General features: G+C 41.3%; 1 protein-coding gene across 4 annotated transcripts in view; it reads left to right on the top strand.

Annotated features, from left to right (window-relative positions):
* Window positions 1-17,561, top strand: part of furinb (furin (paired basic amino acid cleaving enzyme) b) — a 45,723-nt gene that overhangs the window by 16,535 nt on the left and 11,627 nt on the right. For all 4 annotated transcript variants that reach the window (XM_037254567.1, XM_037254566.1, XM_037254564.1 and 1 more), the window contains 5 exons: window positions 3,019-3,114; window positions 3,514-3,642; window positions 3,728-3,804; window positions 9,801-9,889; window positions 14,673-14,845. In XM_037254567.1, coding sequence (XP_037110462.1) covers window positions 3,019-3,114; window positions 3,514-3,642; window positions 3,728-3,804; window positions 9,801-9,889; window positions 14,673-14,845 — 564 coding nt within the window. The remainder of the gene's footprint in view (window positions 1-3,018; window positions 3,115-3,513; window positions 3,643-3,727; window positions 3,805-9,800; window positions 9,890-14,672; window positions 14,846-17,561) is intronic.

Genomic DNA, 17,561 nt, shown 5'->3' with positions numbered 1-17,561 from the left:
TCCTCTCCTCATTTTGAAATTAATTTTTCATATGATTGTTATCCAAATGGGTTTAGTGTAACATTTTAACATGGGAAATCTTCACCAAAATTAAAAATTAAATGGAGCATTAGCCACAAGAAGGGAAAGTTATAGTCATTTCCAGAATATTCTGCATTTCAGTTGTAGGAAAGCTAGCACTAAAATCATTGAGGATGTTTGATGAATGCCTCGACTAGATTCACTTCTATTTCAAGACTTGGCTGATACGTTTGACTAAAGACAACCATGCAACTTACAGTACGTTTGATTTGTTTTTCATCTAAAACCATCAAACAGCCAAGGATGTAAAAAAATGTAATTACTTTAAGACTGAGCACGAGCTGAAAAGCCATACTCTCGGACAATGTCTCTGTCTCCTGACTCAGCAACAACAATCCGGGCTTCGGTGTAAATGCAGCTGACTTAGATGAATTTTTTTTGTAACTGCAACGCTCTAAGAAACTTTGTTGTAGCATCCGTGCTCATATCGAACGACCCCGAAAACTTAATTAGTAGTAATGATTGACAGCACTGAGAACACACTGGCTCAGAGGCCTAGAAAATGCAAAAGCTCATCAATGATAGAGAACAAGTTAGCATAACATGTATTTTTACTCTTGACGTTTTACATTATGCTGACGGTCAAATGTTCTGAATTTGAATGAGTGAAGCCTTTCTGTGTGGAGCTTGCATTGTTTTTTTCTCCTGGTACTCTGGCCTTCTCCCACATTCTAGATACATGTATATTAGGTTAAAAAATCCATATTGTCATGACAGTCCATTTATCACTAACAAGCTCAGCATATGGATTTTTTGCTAACAATTTTTGTTATATAATTTTTTTTTTATAAAACCATGTTCCACCACTAATTTGATTTGGTTAAAAAAAAAAAAGCAATCATTTTTTACCCTTTCTTTGATTAAAATGGTATGAACATAGTGCCGTGCTGCCGGGCGTTCACTGTGTTGCCAGGCAGCCACTGTCATGGATTTCTTTCTTACAGAGCCTTTTAAGCAGTCGCCAATAAAGCCCAGCTAGGCAGTGTACCAATGTCTTTGTTTACACGCTGTTGGCCTCTCACACCGGTCTTAAGGCTTAATTTGGATTTTTGGAATCCGATTTTTGGATGTGTGTGTTAGCGTTCACATTCCAAACTAGATGTGACCTCACTTCGTCTGATGTATGAACATATGCATCTCCAAAGTGACCCGCATGTACAGCAGAAAGAGATGTCACTCACAACGCAATGTTTGCAAAAGTAAATGTGCTCAAGGGCCTCGTCCAAATACTCGCACTACACCCTACAGTCTTGAGTAAAGTGAACACCTAGGGGAAATACACAAAATGTTTGAGTGCGGAGGCTGCGAGTGAACAAAACCTGCAGAATTTGGACAGTGCTTGTTACGTTATCGACTTGATGCCATATTGGATCTGCGTCATCAAACATGACGACAACCGGTATTTCCTTGTTTGCCAATTTTGCCATTTTAAATTATTTAAACACTTTAGTAAAGTAGTAGTTCAGTAAAAACTCGGGCTGCCGGTCGATGGTAGCTATGGCTCCCTCCAAAGAAATCCCCCAAACCTTTAGTTTTTCTTTTTAACTTTGAGGTTCTACAACAAAAACAAAAAAAGACCCAAGATGTACTTACAAATTAATTTTTATACCAGCCACAGCAAGCAGCTGATGTCAATCAAATATTTTCAATAAAATCCCATCTGACAAAAATATTAAAAGACAGAACATGTGCGCTTTTGTTTGCGTTTAATTTTGCCAACACAACTTTACAATGTGCCCTGTGGTAGCTGGTGCCAAGATGTCCGTTACGCGTAAATAAGGAAATTAAATATTGATTTGTCACTGAAGCAACATTGATGCCCTCGTTCTTTAAGCCAAGTTTGAGTTGCATCACCACTACTGTATGATTGAACCACCACCGTTGATGTATTGAAAGCATTTCCATCTAAACAGCTCATTGTGTAGGACAAGGTTACCATGAAACAAGAAATCAAAGAATTAAAGAATTAAATGAAAGAATATTACCACGACACAAAGAGAGTCAGTAGAGAGAAGAAACTTTGTGAAGAAAATTCATTTCCACTTTCAAAATCTAACATCTGGATTGATAACATTTACAACTACCTGTACAGCCAATTGTCACACACTTGGTTGCTGTCATCCCCAAAATTATCAGCTTGATCGATTTCTTTTCTGAAACACAGTAATAGGCTTTTTGCCTCTACCACTAACACTTTGCATCCCATCCCTACTATCTTCATTTTGCTTTCACAGTGCTCTTCAAAACCATCAAAGTGGTTCAACCTAAAGCGCAAAACTCTCTTTTAAAAATGCAAACCAAGCTGTCTGGACTTTTGAGTGCAAAATAATTACCATAAGAACAACGAAGCACATCTCCTGTCCTCCTCGCCTACAATTTTGCCTTATACAAGCAGCTCGGTTTTCCCAGGAGAACTCGCTGCTTGTCTGAACCGCTACTTATACTTAGAATGACAGGAGGGATTGCAAATGTAGTTTGTATGAAAGAGTTCAACGTTTATCGCTTGGCTTCCATATCCACAGTATGTCTTTGCAGCCCTTTTTACACGTTTTGCCTTTTAGGTCAGTGGTCTCAAACTCAACTTGTTCGCGTCAAGTGTTCCACAAAATAATAGATATCAAGTAGGGGGCCGCAAAATATCATCCAGCAGGCTGCAAATGGCCCCCGGGTTTTAAGTTTGAAACCCCTGCTTAGACTTGGGGTAGAAAAAATTCAAACACCTGCTACTTGGATTGTAATAAAAGATTGCAGTCTTATTAAGTCACACAAAACATGCTCACCAACAGTGTGCGAAATCTGTCTCTTGTTACTTGTAGCTAGGCTCGTTGCACACAACTAGAGCTAAAGTTTGGTGGCTTTTGCAATATCCTATGACATTAAAGTCCAACAATGCCAAAATGATGAGTGTCTGTGCTTGTGTATGTTTGCACACCTCAGGTTCTATGGGCGGAGCAGCAAGTGGTGAAAAGGAGGAAGAGGAGAGAAGTCTTTGAGGAACCAACCGACCCTGATTTTTCCAAGCAGTGGTACCTGGTGTGTAATGATCTCTAATTTGTCTTCAGATTTGGTTTTCGACACTATTATTCGACACTATTATTCTGAATTATATTATTATCATTATTATTATTATTAGTAGTAGTAGTAGTAGTAGTATAAAATTATAACCTAAGTAAACATAAATGCAGTTTTTAAATGATTTGATTTATTAAAGGTAAACTATTCATAGCTACCCGACCCTGTGTGAAAAGGTAATTTACTTGCTCCCTTGTGAAACCATGAATCATGAAATACTTTTTAACACCACTGGGAATACATGTAAATCGACAATCAAAAATCTAAACTGGATTTTAGTTTACCAGAGGAGTACGGCTTGTTGAGAAGATTCCTGTGTCTCACATGATGTTGACCTGTCTAATAACCATATGTCTTCAGTCCACTCTGACTCATCAAGACTTAAATACCAAAGTAGCTTGGGCTCAGGGCTACACTGGAAAAGGTATTGTGGTGACTATCCTGGATGACGGCATTGAGAAAGACCACCCAGATCTCATCAACAATTATGTTAGTCAACTTATTCAGACTTTGCATTATTAAGAACCTCCTTGAAACATGCTGAGAGTTATAACCTTGGTTCCTGGTCTTTTAGGATCCGGAGGCCAGTTATGATGTCAATGATGGAGATGCTGACCCACAACCAAGATACACTCAGCGTAATGAGAACAGGTAAGGTATGCAGTGAATTCATCAATTTGCCAAGGTATTACTTTTAACTACCCCTAAATGAGGAAAGCAAACAAGTGCATTCAAAAAGGCTAAGAAATAGCACGATTTAGCTTGATAATATGTATGCACTTCACTACAATCAAGTTTGAAGGTGCTGCTTGGCCTATACTCAAGTCTAGAAAATACCAATTTCCTTGGCTTCCACACAAAAGCCTCGCAGCCATTTTGGCGCTGATTTGTTCGAAACTTTTCACCTGCCTTAGGTTGCCCCTCAAGCCTTTGATTACATTCATAAATATTTACCATGCTTCAATGTTGAGCATAAAGCTCCAGCAAGGAATAAAGCCTAAATCTCAATCTCACTCTTTCTTGTAATGTGGTTTTGCGATGCCTCAGTCCTAGTGTGATTCACACACTGATGTTGCATGAGAAGGCCTGCCTCTCAGTCAGCGCTCTGCTTCATCCTAAAGGTTGAGGTCGATATTCTGTGCAGGCCCCCACCATACCTTGCTTTATGTATTGGTGCAATGTCATGTCGAAAGAGGAAAGTTAGGAGAGTGGAATTGTCCAAAATCTGGTGGTGTGACGAATGCTTCGGCGTGTTCAGTATGAATTAGAGCGGGTCTTCTTGCCCGACATCGGTGCCTGATCTCATAAATGCAATTCTGGGAGAATGGACAAGATGCACTGCTAAACCTTTTAGATAGCCCTCCCAGAAGAGTTGAAGCTGTTATAGCTGCAAAAGGTGGACCAACATCACAATGAACGGTTCAATACGAACCCTTTGGATTAAGAATGGGATGTCACTTACGGTCATTTGTGTGTCAAGGCAGTTGAGTGAAAACTTTTGGCAATACAGTGTACTTTGCCGCTTGCTTGTCTGTCACAGATTAGATTATCATCAATCAAGCAAAATGACACCATTTTATTTTTATTTTATAAATGTTTCTTTTGATGAAGAACACACAATTTCTTAACACAAAAATAAATACTAGAATAATAAAAATAAAACAAATTTGATTTTAGAAAAATGTGTGTTAATTTTTCAACACTTTTCAACGCGTGTGGGTGTGCCCATGGCAACAAGTGGGCCGTAGTCTAAACCCCATGGCGTACATGAAAGGCTACATGTCTTTTCAAATCTTGTTCTAAATCTGTCTGTTTTCTTCAAAGACTGCAGCTTTCTTTGCTGCCGTGCATTTTCTCTTTCAGGCATGGTACATGCCACTTTATGTTTTTACCTTTTAAATGTGGTGGGAGTTTTTTATTCTTTCGTGACTGTAATTGTGATAAGAAATGTTGTTTCTTGTCCAAAAAAAATTGTTTATTTAAAAGTACATTAATAATATCCTGTGACAGAACAAAGCACCACTGCAGGGGATTACTCACCGCCTCTGATTCAGTTCCAATATGGAGCCAAACCATCACCATTGAAAAGATGCACATGCACCCTATTAAAATCAGACACTTTCACTCACATACTCTATTACCGAGTCAGTTAAAGTGCACTCACTATGTGTTACCAATGAGATAAATAAAATAAATAAAGTCTGCAGTGATTTAGAGTAACACTGAACATATAGTACAGCATGTGAGTAATTTCAATATCTCCCTTGCAATCAAATTTTATGAGATAATTCATAGGCAAGAGGGAGTAAGGAGGGTTTTCAGGCTGCCACTTTGATTAAAACGCTGACACAAAGGTTGTTTCCCTTGTTTATAATTAGCATGTCAGGCTCTGTGCTTCATGAGTTGGCAGTTTTGACAGATATTAGTGGAATGGAGACAGGATACACTGAAGGCTGGGTTCTTGTTAGTCCTCGCTGATCACAGCAAGGCTCTCAATCAGAACAGTGCTCGGGTTTTTTTTTTCTTTCATTGTCTCTCTAATGTCAGTGTGATGTTGATATTGAGAGGCAGAGCGCGCATTAGAAATAGCAATGAATTTATGTGTCTGGTTTGATCAAACCTAAAACAATGAAGCCCTGAATTGAAACAAAAAAATCATTTGGCATGCTAGAGAATGCAACTTTGTGGTTGGAAGTGTTTCTCACCATATCCTTATCTCCAATCTATTCTTTTGGACAGAGCTGTCTTACACTGCAACTGAGCAAAAAACAGCAGAAACTATTGGGTTGCACCATTGACGAGACACCCCATAGAAACAGATTGAAATCAAAAGTGGTGCCAAGAGACACATCCCTACAATTAAGCCAAGCATGGCCATGCTGAGAGGCACATTTGGTCATGCTTTCTCGCTTCCTACTCACAGTCAAAACCCAACACAAGCAAGGGTATACTTGTGGCTGTGCTGCTCCACCAGCATTTGAATGCTCTCGTTACACAGTAAATGGTATCATTTCAGCTTCACCCACTGGAACTAATCGGTTCTCAGTATAAAACATTTGAAGAAACATATTTGAATATAATGGCTTGCAAGAAAAACATTGCTGAAAAGTTTATAGGTTGAATTGATTCTTTTTTGCAACGTGATGCAAGCATCAAATTCAAAATACTATTTGCAAAAAAAAAATTTGGTCTTTAATTATTTCAATTGAATACAAGTTGAAACAGATTTGCAAATTTGTTTATTTTAGTTTTTAATTTACATTCTACAGAACGTTCCATCTTCACTGAAATTGATGGTTGGGTGATATAACATTTACATCGGATGACATACTGTACTTGGATTCTTTTTTTTAAATAAGCACTTTAGTCATTGAATTGTGTACTTTGGTAACGTTCAACAAGTAGAAGTAGAAATATTAACAAAGTACAGTCTAAGTGTTGTATACTAGTCGGCATAAGAAATCATAAAAAATGATAATAAATTACTATCATTCTATTGAGGGGTCAAACTTGCACCATCAGAAACTTTAAACGCACTGTACAGTTGATGTTTTAGGTAACGGAAATTATTATTTAATGGACATCTAAAATGTAAAGCAAACCTGACCTTCCTGTTCCGTTTTACTACCGTCATATTTCCTTTTTCTTGTCTTAACATCATGAATAAGTCAAAATAGTCAATCAAAACATTAAAATAAAAGAAAAACACCGTCAGATATACAAGTCAAGGACAAACACCCATACTGGCCAGTTTTTCCTTGATTGGATTCTTGATTTTGTGTTGTGGACTGTATTTCCATTTCAAGTTTTAGGTTCAAGTTTTCAGATCACTTCTGTGAGAGATAATCTGAGTAACAAAAATGCATCAACTGAATTAGTCCTATAAAAAGAGTTGAACTCAAATGAACTGTTTTTACTGTTTAATGTTCCACTATGGTGTCTGAAGAGGAAACGTTCTCTTTGCTCATGCTGTTACCTGCATAATGAGTCTCAATTTGCCCCTTGATTACGTACAGTATGTAGTTAATGAAGGAAGCGTCAAGTCACCATTAACTGCTTTACATTAATATATTATAAGAGCAGTCAACTGGAAATAAAAACTCCAGACAGTAATTGCAGCATTTAATTACACGCACAAGTTATGTTTAACATCCTCCAATATATTTAAAAGAGGGTTTTATGCTTTAGGTAGTTCTGATGGGTGTCAGCATGGAAAATTTGGGAGAGCAAAATGAAGTTTCAAATAATGGAATTGGAAGTAAGGGGAAGAGGCAAACAAAAGGAAATGTTTCTGATCCGATTTATTATGCTAGCAACATTATAAAAGCTATGGTTTGATTGATTTAACTCGAACAGAGTACATGTGTCCAACTTGTGTAATATTTCATTTAAAACTTGTGACAACTCACCCAGAAAATGGTTCTAGGACAGGCCAGTACCACTTTTCTCAGTGCATTGAAATGACCCAGAAATGAAAAAGTCTGGAGTTAAAAGGATTTTTATAGAATAGAATAGATCTTTATTGTCATTGTCACACATGTACAACGACATTTAAAAAGTGCCAACCGATCAGTGGATAAAATAAAAAATAAATTGTTATTGTATATGATATGACTGTGACTGCCTCCAAAAAAGCCCTTAGGATGATCAGAATCTCCAAAATTGAATTGCTGAATAAGCAATATGTGATCATTTTTGTTTCTGGCATTTTATTTTATTTTTTATTTTTTTTCAAAAGCAGAAAAGTTCAATTCTTCCTGTGCAAACACCGAGTAAATCAGGCCCTGGGTGAGTTGGAAATGTGATGGAGTGGGAATAACATGATGGTGATACATCACTGTGTTCCAGTGCTTAATCAGGCGTTGCTGTGCTCTGACCCTGTGAAGTGACTTTGGATCAAAAAGAGTTTTGTTTTGTTCTTTGCTCTGCCATAGCAGCACTGTGGCTGTAATTACCTTCGTTTTGATACTGTTGAGATAGTAAGTCCCAGAGACAGCAAGCCTTCTCTATCACATATTAAAACATTTTAATGAGGTAAGAGGACTGAATTTTAAAATGAGAAGCATTTGTTCATCTGTATTTTATAGCTGAAAGTGTCAGCCAGTAACGTTAGGTATAGACGATAGATGCAAGGGAATTATTGTGTGTACGGCATCGTAACGGTCAATGTGCCAAGGTCATAATTATATCTTACAGACTTTATTAGCATGTATCACTGATAGGGGAGTATACATTTGTGATAGGTTGCTGCATTTTTCATCATTGATTATGTGCCCTCTAAAACTCAGCACTCGCATTAATAAATTACTAAATGAATGATTAATCTGCATTGATCAAATAGATTAGTTCAGAGGTGTGGCTGTCAAGGTAAAGAGATGGGTCGATGTCTGTCAGTGTCACCGCTCACTTCAGATTTGACCTCAATGTGCTGCCATTTCAATTTAATCTGCCCTCGGCCTTCAGAATTTACTGTGCAACCTCTACTTACTAATTTAATTTGTTTCGTGATCGCGTTCGTAGGTCAAAAAGTTCTTAAATATTAAATGGCGTAAAAGCCATTTTTCCCATAAGAATTAATGTCAAATGGAAGATTCATGTTTAAGTGCTTTACCTTGAAAGAAGTTACGACTTGCTATAGGAGTAGACGCTTGAGAGACGGGGGGTGCGATGGGGGGTAGACATGTACCATATGCTTAATTTCTACGTTGCTCTTCTGACTCCCCTCGCCGCTTTTTGCACTAGCCCTCTTAGGAGTCATGATTGACTACAAAGATTCCAGATAAACTACCGATGAACTTGTCAGAAACACGCGAAGTGACCAAGCGAAGGGTAAAGACAATATGAAAATGGGTAAATGACATATACATACACACACGTCACAATCTCACCAGACATGCCCTGAGAGAGTCACTCACGGGTTCAGAAGTCGAATTTGGTTGATGAGAAGAGGCAAAAAATTCTTGAGGCTCCGATTCGTATCTCAAAATGTTCATAAGTATGTAAACGTTTGTTAGTAGAGGTTTCATTTTATTGAGAAATGGGACGGTTTCTTTAAACAGTCAGATTTCAAGTTTGCCCCAGAGCTGGCCTACAGTAACGTCAGCTTTTTTTTCATCCTCTAATGTTTTGTTACAGCAAACCAAGTTTGATTAGAAAAGAATGTCTGCAGTGAGCTTCACACTTTAATACATTTATTAATCAGCATCTCTGAGGACTAAGATGTATTATGTGTTTTTTGTGATCTCATTTTATGCTGCACACGACTTAAGTTTGCAAATCAATAGAGAACAGTGGAAATGTTGGTTTGCAGCCTTGTCACCTGCAGCACAAAAGCCCATGGCACAGCAAGCAACGTAGTTGCGAGCAAAGAAAATACAGTAGAGTCTGCAACTCAGACACGCACTGAGGTAGTTGGCCCTGAAGTATATATCATCTCTCTGCAAAGAGGAAACTACAACACCTAGTTTTCTTATTGATAAATAACATTTTGGGGGCACTAACTATGCTGGTAACCTGCAAATGATCTCAATTCAGGGCTAACAGACTTTAATTGTTCAGCACTCAATTGTAAATATTATGTTGGTGTCAGATAATGGATGGCTGGATGAATTGTCTTTCATAGACCTTCATTTCTGCTTTCTTCAAAGACATGGAACTCGATGTGCAGGAGAGGTGGCAGCTGCAGCTAACAATGGTGTGTGTGGCGTGGGTGTGGCCTATAATGCTAAGATTGGAGGTGAGTGCACCGTATTAATGAGGATATATGTATTTTTTTATTTATCTTGTTTTCTTTTAAATGTGCTCACACAAAGTCTGAATAAAAAAAAAATATGATAATAAACACAAGAATTATCAGACTGATTATACTGTGATGGTGCGTGGACTTAAGATATTCTTATTGTGTCTTATTGTATTACATATGCTAGATAGATAGATAGATAGATAGATAGATAGATAGATAGATAGATAGACAGACAGACAGACAGACAGACAGACAGACAGACAGACAGATAGATAGATAGATAGATAGATAGATAGATAGATAGATAGATAGATAGATAGATAGACAGATAGACAGATAGATAGATAGATAGATAGATAGATAGATAGATAGATAGATAGATAGATAGATAGATAGATAGATAGATAGATAGATAGATAGATAGATAGATAGATAGATAGATAGATAGAATACAAGAGTTGTTTTACTTTAAAGTTTGATGGCTTTCCATTTAACTGCTGTTTGTTTCTAAACATTTATCCAAGTACAGTTTGTATTTTACATTGTGCATTTTATTTGACTTATTTACTTATTTACTTATTTATTACTTTATTTCTTTTTTATTTATTGTATTTATTCTATTTATTATTTATTATTACACTTACGACGCTTACTATGCCCACTATGCTACTGTGTTGTATAATGTACTGTTTTCACTGTACCTTTATATGTAAAGGGCCTTCTTACACTTGCAGCTGTTGTGAAATGCGCTTGATAAAAATCCTTTCACCATCATGTACCCACATTCCAAAAACATGCAAGTTGGGTAAATACAAGATGCTAAATTTCCCAAAGGTATGAACATGAGTGTGAGTGGTTGTCAGTCTCCCTTGCAATTGTCTGGAAACCAATTCAGGTTGTAACATGCCTCCAATCAAGATCTGTTCAACAGAACAGGACAAGCAGTAAAAAAATTGATGCATGAAAAGATGAGTATTGTACAGAGTCGTTCTAAAAAATACCATCCATCCATCCATCCATCTTCTTCCGCTTATCCGGGGTCGGGTCGCGGGGGCAGCAGCTTCAGGAGGGACTCCCAGACTTCCCTCTCCCCAGCCACTTCATCTAGCTCATCCCGGGGGATCCCAAGGCGTTCCCAGGCCAGCCGAGAGACATAGTCTCTCCAGCGCGTCCTGGGTCGTCCCCGGGGTCTCCTACCGGTGGGACATGCCCGGAACACCTCCCCAGGGAGGCGTCCAGGAGGCATCCTGATGAGATGCCCGAGCCACCTCATCTGGCTCCTCTCAACGTGGAGGAGTAGCGACTCTACTCCGAGTCTCTCCCGGATGACCGAACTCCTCACCCTATCTCTAAGGGAGAGCCCGGACATCCTGCGGAGAAAACTCATTTCGGCCGCTTGTATCCGGGATCTCGTTCTTTCGGTCACGACCCATAGCTCGTGACCATAGGTGAGGGTAGGAGCGTAAATCGACCGGTAAATTGAGAGCTTTGCCTTTTGGCTCAGCTCTCTCTTTACCACGACGGACCGGTACAGAGTCCGCATTACTGCCGACGCTGCACCGATCCGCCTGTCGATCTCGCGCTCCATCCTCCCCTCACTCGTGAACAAGACCCCAAGATACTTAAACTCCTCCACTTGGGGCAGGATCTCATCCCCGATCCGGAGAGGGCATTCCACCCTTTTCCGATCGAGGACCATGGACTCGGATTTGGAGGTGCTGACCCTCATCCCGACCGCTTCGCACTCGGCTGCGAACCGCTCCAGTGAGAGCTGGAGATCACGGCCTGAAGAAGCCAACAGCACCACGTCGTCTGCAAAAAGCAGAGACGCGATGCTGAGGTCCCCAAACCGGACACCCTCAACGCCTCGGCTGCGCCTAGAAATTCTGTCCATAAAAATTATGAACAGAATCGGTGACAAAGGGCAGCCTTGGCGGAGTCCAACCCTCACTGGGAACGAATCCGACTTACTGCCGGAAATGCGGACCACACTCTGGCATCGGTGATACAGGGACCGAACCGCCCTTATCAGTTGGCTCGGTACCCCGTACTCCCGAAGCACCCCCCACAGAACCTCCCGAGGGACACGGTCGAACGCCTTCTCCAAGTCCACAAAACACATGTGGACTGGTTGGGCGAACTCCCATGCACCCTCGAGGATCCTGTTGAGGGTGAAGAGCTGGTCCACTGTTCCACGGCCAGGACGAAAGCCACACTGTTCCTCCTGAATCCGAGGTTCGACCTCCCGACGGACCCTCCTCTCCAGCACCCCTGAATAGACCTTACCAGGGAGGCTGAGGAGTGTAATTCCCCTGTAATTGGAACACACCCTCCGGTCCCCCTTCTTAAAGAGGGGAACCACCACCCCAGTCTGCCAATCCAGAGGCACTGTCCCCGATGTCCACGCGATGCTGTAGAGACGTGTCAGCCATGACAGCCCCACAACATCCAGAGCCCTTAAGAAATCCGGGCGGATCTCATCCACCCCCGGGGCCTTGCCACCGAGGAGTTTTTTAACTACCTCAGTGACTTCAACCCCAGAGATTGGAGAGTCCGCCTCAGAGTCCCCAGGCCCTGCTTCCACAATGGAAGGCGTGTCGGTGGAATTGAGGAGGTCTTCGAAGTATTCTCCCCACCGACACACGACGTCCCGAGTCGAGGTCAGCAGCACGCCATCTCCACTGTAAACAGTGTTGACGTTGCACTGCTTCCCCCTCCTGAGACGCCGGATGGTGGACCAGAATTTCCTCGAAGCCGTCCGGAAGTCATTCTCCATGGCCTCGCCGAACTCCTCCCATGCCCGGGTTTTTGCCTCAGCAACCGCCGAAGCCGCGTTCCGCTTGGCCATCCGGTACCTGTCAGCTGCCTCCGGAGTCCCGCAGGCCAAAACGGCCCGATAGGACTCCTTCTTCAGCTTGACGGCATCCCTTACCGCCGGTGTCCACCAGCGGGTTCGGGGATTGCCGCCACGACAGGCACCAATGACCTTACGGCCACAGCTCCGGTCGGCCGCCTCAACAATGGAGGCGCGGAACAAGGTCCACTCGGACTCAATGTCCCCCGCCTCCCCCGGGACGTGGGAAAAGCTCTGCCGGAGGTGGGAGTTGAAGCTCTTCCTGACAGGGGATTCCGCCAGACGTTCCCAGCAGACCCTCACAGAACGTTTGGGTCTGCCAGGTCGGACCGGCATCTTCCCCCACCATCGGAGCCAACCCACCACCAGGTGGTGATCAGTTGACAGCTCCGCCCCTCTCTTCGCCCGAGTGTCCAAAACATGCGGCCGCAAATCCGATGACACGACTACAAAGTCGATCATCGAACTGCGGCCTAGGGTGTCCTGGTGCCAAGTGCACACATGGACACCCTTATGTTTGAACATGGTGTTCATTATTGAAAATCCGTGTCGAGCACAGAAGTCCAACAATAGAACACCGCTCGGGTTCAGATCGGGGGGGCCGTCTAAAAAATACATTATATAAAAGTTCTAATGATTTGACCTTGGAAGCGTATTTTTCCAGAACATTTTGGTTGAGCTCCAATTTCAATTTTGTGGTGCTTGACTTTGGAATTGTATTCAAAATGATTTATTCATTTTTTTTAGATGCTTCTGATAGTCTCACAATGAACTGGAGGAAAAATGTTGTAGGTTTTGGCATCAGATGATCTGTTAAATTGCATGATGATAGAAGCCAGCCTGATGTTGCATGCAGGCCCTGAGGAACATGAATTAGCCCCATTCCAGATGTTCCTCATAACTCTCCTTCTTTGTCTTCATTAACATTTGTCTCTCGACTGAGCAACATATTGGCCGTGCTTTTCAATAATTAATCCTCTGTGAATTTGTTCACGTCCTTAGAGCTTGCTAAAGAGCGGCTGTGTTGTGTTGTTCTGTATGTTCACGAGTACAAAGAACGACGCTTTATTGGTTGTATCCTTGCTGAGTAATGATAAAGTGATAAGCGTTTAAACACTCCAGTTGACATTAGTTGGCTCAATTAACATTTGCTCATGCATCTCTCTTCCACGCACACTCATTCATTTGCGGTAGCACACTACTTCTGACCTGGTCACGCTTCTGAGTACTCACACTAGCAGTGTCGCTGAGCTGTAGGAAGTAAAAGAGAATTGTAACAACAGTGATTATGTCTACTGCTGCAACACAGTGTGTACATAATGATGACCGAGTAAACATCTTTTCTTTGTGTCACTATTTGCGATTTGGCATTCAAACCTTTGTAAGCAAAATCTCCTCCTACAGCGATCCCACTTAATCTGTGTGCAGCCCTGCCGGAGAGACTCAGCGGGTTGTCCTGAATCGATTATTGAAGTCTTAATGTGGATGTCTGTCTTGTCTCAGGTCCGCGGGTGTAGTCCCAGTAATAGACTTCATTTGAAGGTGGTTCATTTCACACCTTTCTACTGCCATTAATGTCCACGGGACTGATCTGAGGCTGCTCACATCAAACGCCAAGGCAGTGGTGTGCTTAGGTGTGATTAAATATTTCATTTTGGTTCTACCCTCTGGACACACCATTCTGTTGCAGGCTCTCTTATCCTATTTTTTAGATGGGTGTTCATCAGATGTACAAGCTTTAAAAGAAATCTGTATTTTCCTTTTCTTCCCACTTGTCACTGATGAGACGTTTCCTGTGCTTGTCTTCCATGTTTTTCCCCTTAGTTTTAAACATTCAAAGGCTGCAATTTATTCTGCTGTTCTCTTGCCTCCCATATTTAACTGCTGACCTAACGTGAGCTGCTCTGTGTGTGCATTTAACAGGAGTCCGTATGTTGGATGGGGAGGTGACAGACGTGGTAGAGGCCCACTCTCTTGGTCTCAACCCCCAGCACATTCACATATACAGTGCCAGCTGGGGCCCAGAAGATGATGGCAAATCTCTGGACGGCCCTGCTAAGCTGGCCAAGGAGGCTTTCCAGCAGGGAATCACCAAGGTTGGTCAGACAACTTAACATTACCTGTCATTACACCCTTAAAATTGCTGGGTTAAAAATGACCCAATTTGGGTTGAAAATTGGACCGAACCAGCAAGAATTTGACTCAACGTTTTGCCCCAAAATTCTCATTATTTTGTACAAAGCAACGCAATTTTTTATTTTTATTTTTTTTATTTTATTTTTTTTATTTATTTATTTTGCAAAACAACCTAAAGTTGGGTCAAAATGACACAACCTCCTGGGTCTGTCCAATTTTTAAACCAACAGTTTTAAGGTTGCTGTTGATATTGCCGCGCGTCGCTTTTTTTTTTTTTTTTTAAATAGCTGCTAAAGCTTAGACTAACCCCTGTTTTGGCCTCCCACCATTGGTTTCCAATAAAATTCAGAATAAACTACTAGCTCCTCTTGATCGACATGACCTCCCCCCCAGCTACTACATCTCTGAGTTCATCATTCCACTACACGACCTCTCCCTTCCACATATCTTGGCCTTTTATCTATCCCTCACACACACACACACGCGCACACACACGCACACACACGCACACACACACCACAAATCAAAAGCTGATCGCACATTTGCATTCCTAGTCCCAGCTCTGTGAAGGCATCTCCCACAATCTGTTAGAGCTAATGAATCCTTAAAATATTTGAAGCAATGCCTCATTCATGTTGCAAAGCCTTTGCATAGAGCTCCCTTCATATTTTTGTATTCTGTTTTATTTGATTCTGTTTCATTTCTCTTGGTGTCATTACTGCATCTTTGTCGACATGTTTGTCTACTCCGATCTTTCTGTCTCAATTTTGCATTGTACGTGTTTGTACGCGTTTGTAACTCTTGTTTTATGAAGCAATATTTTAACAAAGGCTTATTTAATTATATTCCATATCTAAGCTAGTATTATCTTATTAAAACAACACAATTGACTGCTTTATAAGACGTTACATTCGTAGTGAACACAATTGAGGTAAGAATGGTGTTGCCCTCGACAACCATTTTCTCAGACGGCCCCTTTGAAAAATGACTTGCCCGTCCTGCATAATGCATCCATGTAATTAATACTTCAAGAAAAGGGTTCCAAATATGGTAGTGAACAAAACAGGTTTTTTTTTTTGGTCCCTCCGCTATTTTTGCAGTGAAAATGCAACAAAATTGCATACATGAATAGGCCCAAACTGTACTGCATGTGGTAGCTTTGTGTGAATATCTGCATATATCATACCATAAAAGCCATGTTCTTGTCTGTTTGAACTCATGTGTGAATATCTACATATCATATGCGTGCGTGTATTGCCTGTGTTCACCAATATTTCGAAAGATTGCCTTATAAAACATATACCCAAAAAACTGCTCTGAGAGAGGCCAGCACCAGAACTTGAATGACCCAGAAGCAGATAGAATGAAAGTTGAGAGGAGTTTTGTCACAGAGGATATGGCATGACTCCTGACTAAGACTGGCTATAGGTCAGCCCTTAGAAGCTCCCAAATTACATTGCTGAATAGACAATATGTCATGACATTTTTGGTGTTGTTTTTGGCATTTAAAAAAACAATAGCCCAAGCAGAAAAGTTCTGCCTGCCGGTTTTCATTTTGCCTGTGCTATGCTGGCACCGCTGCGTGTGCCGGTTTGGTTCCTGCCTTTCAGACACAGTATTTAAAGGCGTTAAATCATTTAACCATTATAGTATTTGTCTATTTGAATATACTCCTTCCAGAACGCATGAAATTAACTGTATTGCAATATTGGTCATTTGGCAGACACAATCCTGGTTGCACCTCGTAAGAAGATCAGCTTCCACATTTGTTTGCGTGGGCATTCAAGTTTGTTCCTGCATTTTCTCCACGGACCTTTAGTAAATCAAACCCTTTTGACTTCCACTCTACTTTAACTGTATAGTATATATAAATGGTGTGTCTAATTCAGCAATTCTGTGCTACCTCATGTCTTTAGTGCTGGGTATGAATCGGATTTTCTGGTAAATTGCCATCATACATGTGTAAATTTGCATCATGTTAAAATGAGTAGATAAGATGATCTTATCCAACAAACGTCCAAACGTCGCTCAAACGAAAGGACATTTTCACAAAGGCTACTTTGAAGTTGTGGACTGCTGACAGCAGATTCCCCCGTTCCCTTTTATTCCAGTATGGCCAAGAAGGACAGAACTGGTCCATAGACCTGCAGCTATTACGAGCTGCAAAAAGCAGGCCATCAATGTATGAAAGGGCAGCATCACTCTGTGTGCCTTTGGTGGGGACATTTAAAAAATTCCATTCAGTCATCCTTCCATTATCTGTACCGCTTGTCCCCCGGGGGTCGCGGGCATGCTGGAGCCTATCTCAGCAATCATCGGGCAGTAAGCAAGGGACACCCTGAACTGGTTGCCAGCCAATCGCAGAGTACACAAAGACGAAGGAACAACCATTCACACACACACACTCTCACCATGGGCAATTTAGGGTGCTCAATCGGCCTACCAAGCATTATTTTTGGGATGTGGGAGCTCTCGGGGAAAACCCACACGGGCACGGGGAGAACATGGAAACACCACACAGGTAGGGCCGGAGGTGATATCTAACCCACAACCTCTGAACCATGAGGCAGACGTGCTAACCAGTGCGCCACCTCCATTCCAAAAATGTATTCTAAAAATGAAAAGTAACCAGTGCATGAAGGCAACCAAGATTTATCTCTTGAAAGGCTAGACATT

The sequence above is a fragment of the Syngnathus acus genome, chromosome 6 (assembly GCF_901709675.1).
Source record: "Syngnathus acus chromosome 6, fSynAcu1.2, whole genome shotgun sequence".
In the NCBI taxonomy this organism is placed as follows: Eukaryota; Metazoa; Chordata; class Actinopteri; order Syngnathiformes; family Syngnathidae; genus Syngnathus; species Syngnathus acus.
This window is presented reverse-complemented; position numbering and strand designations above follow the sequence as displayed.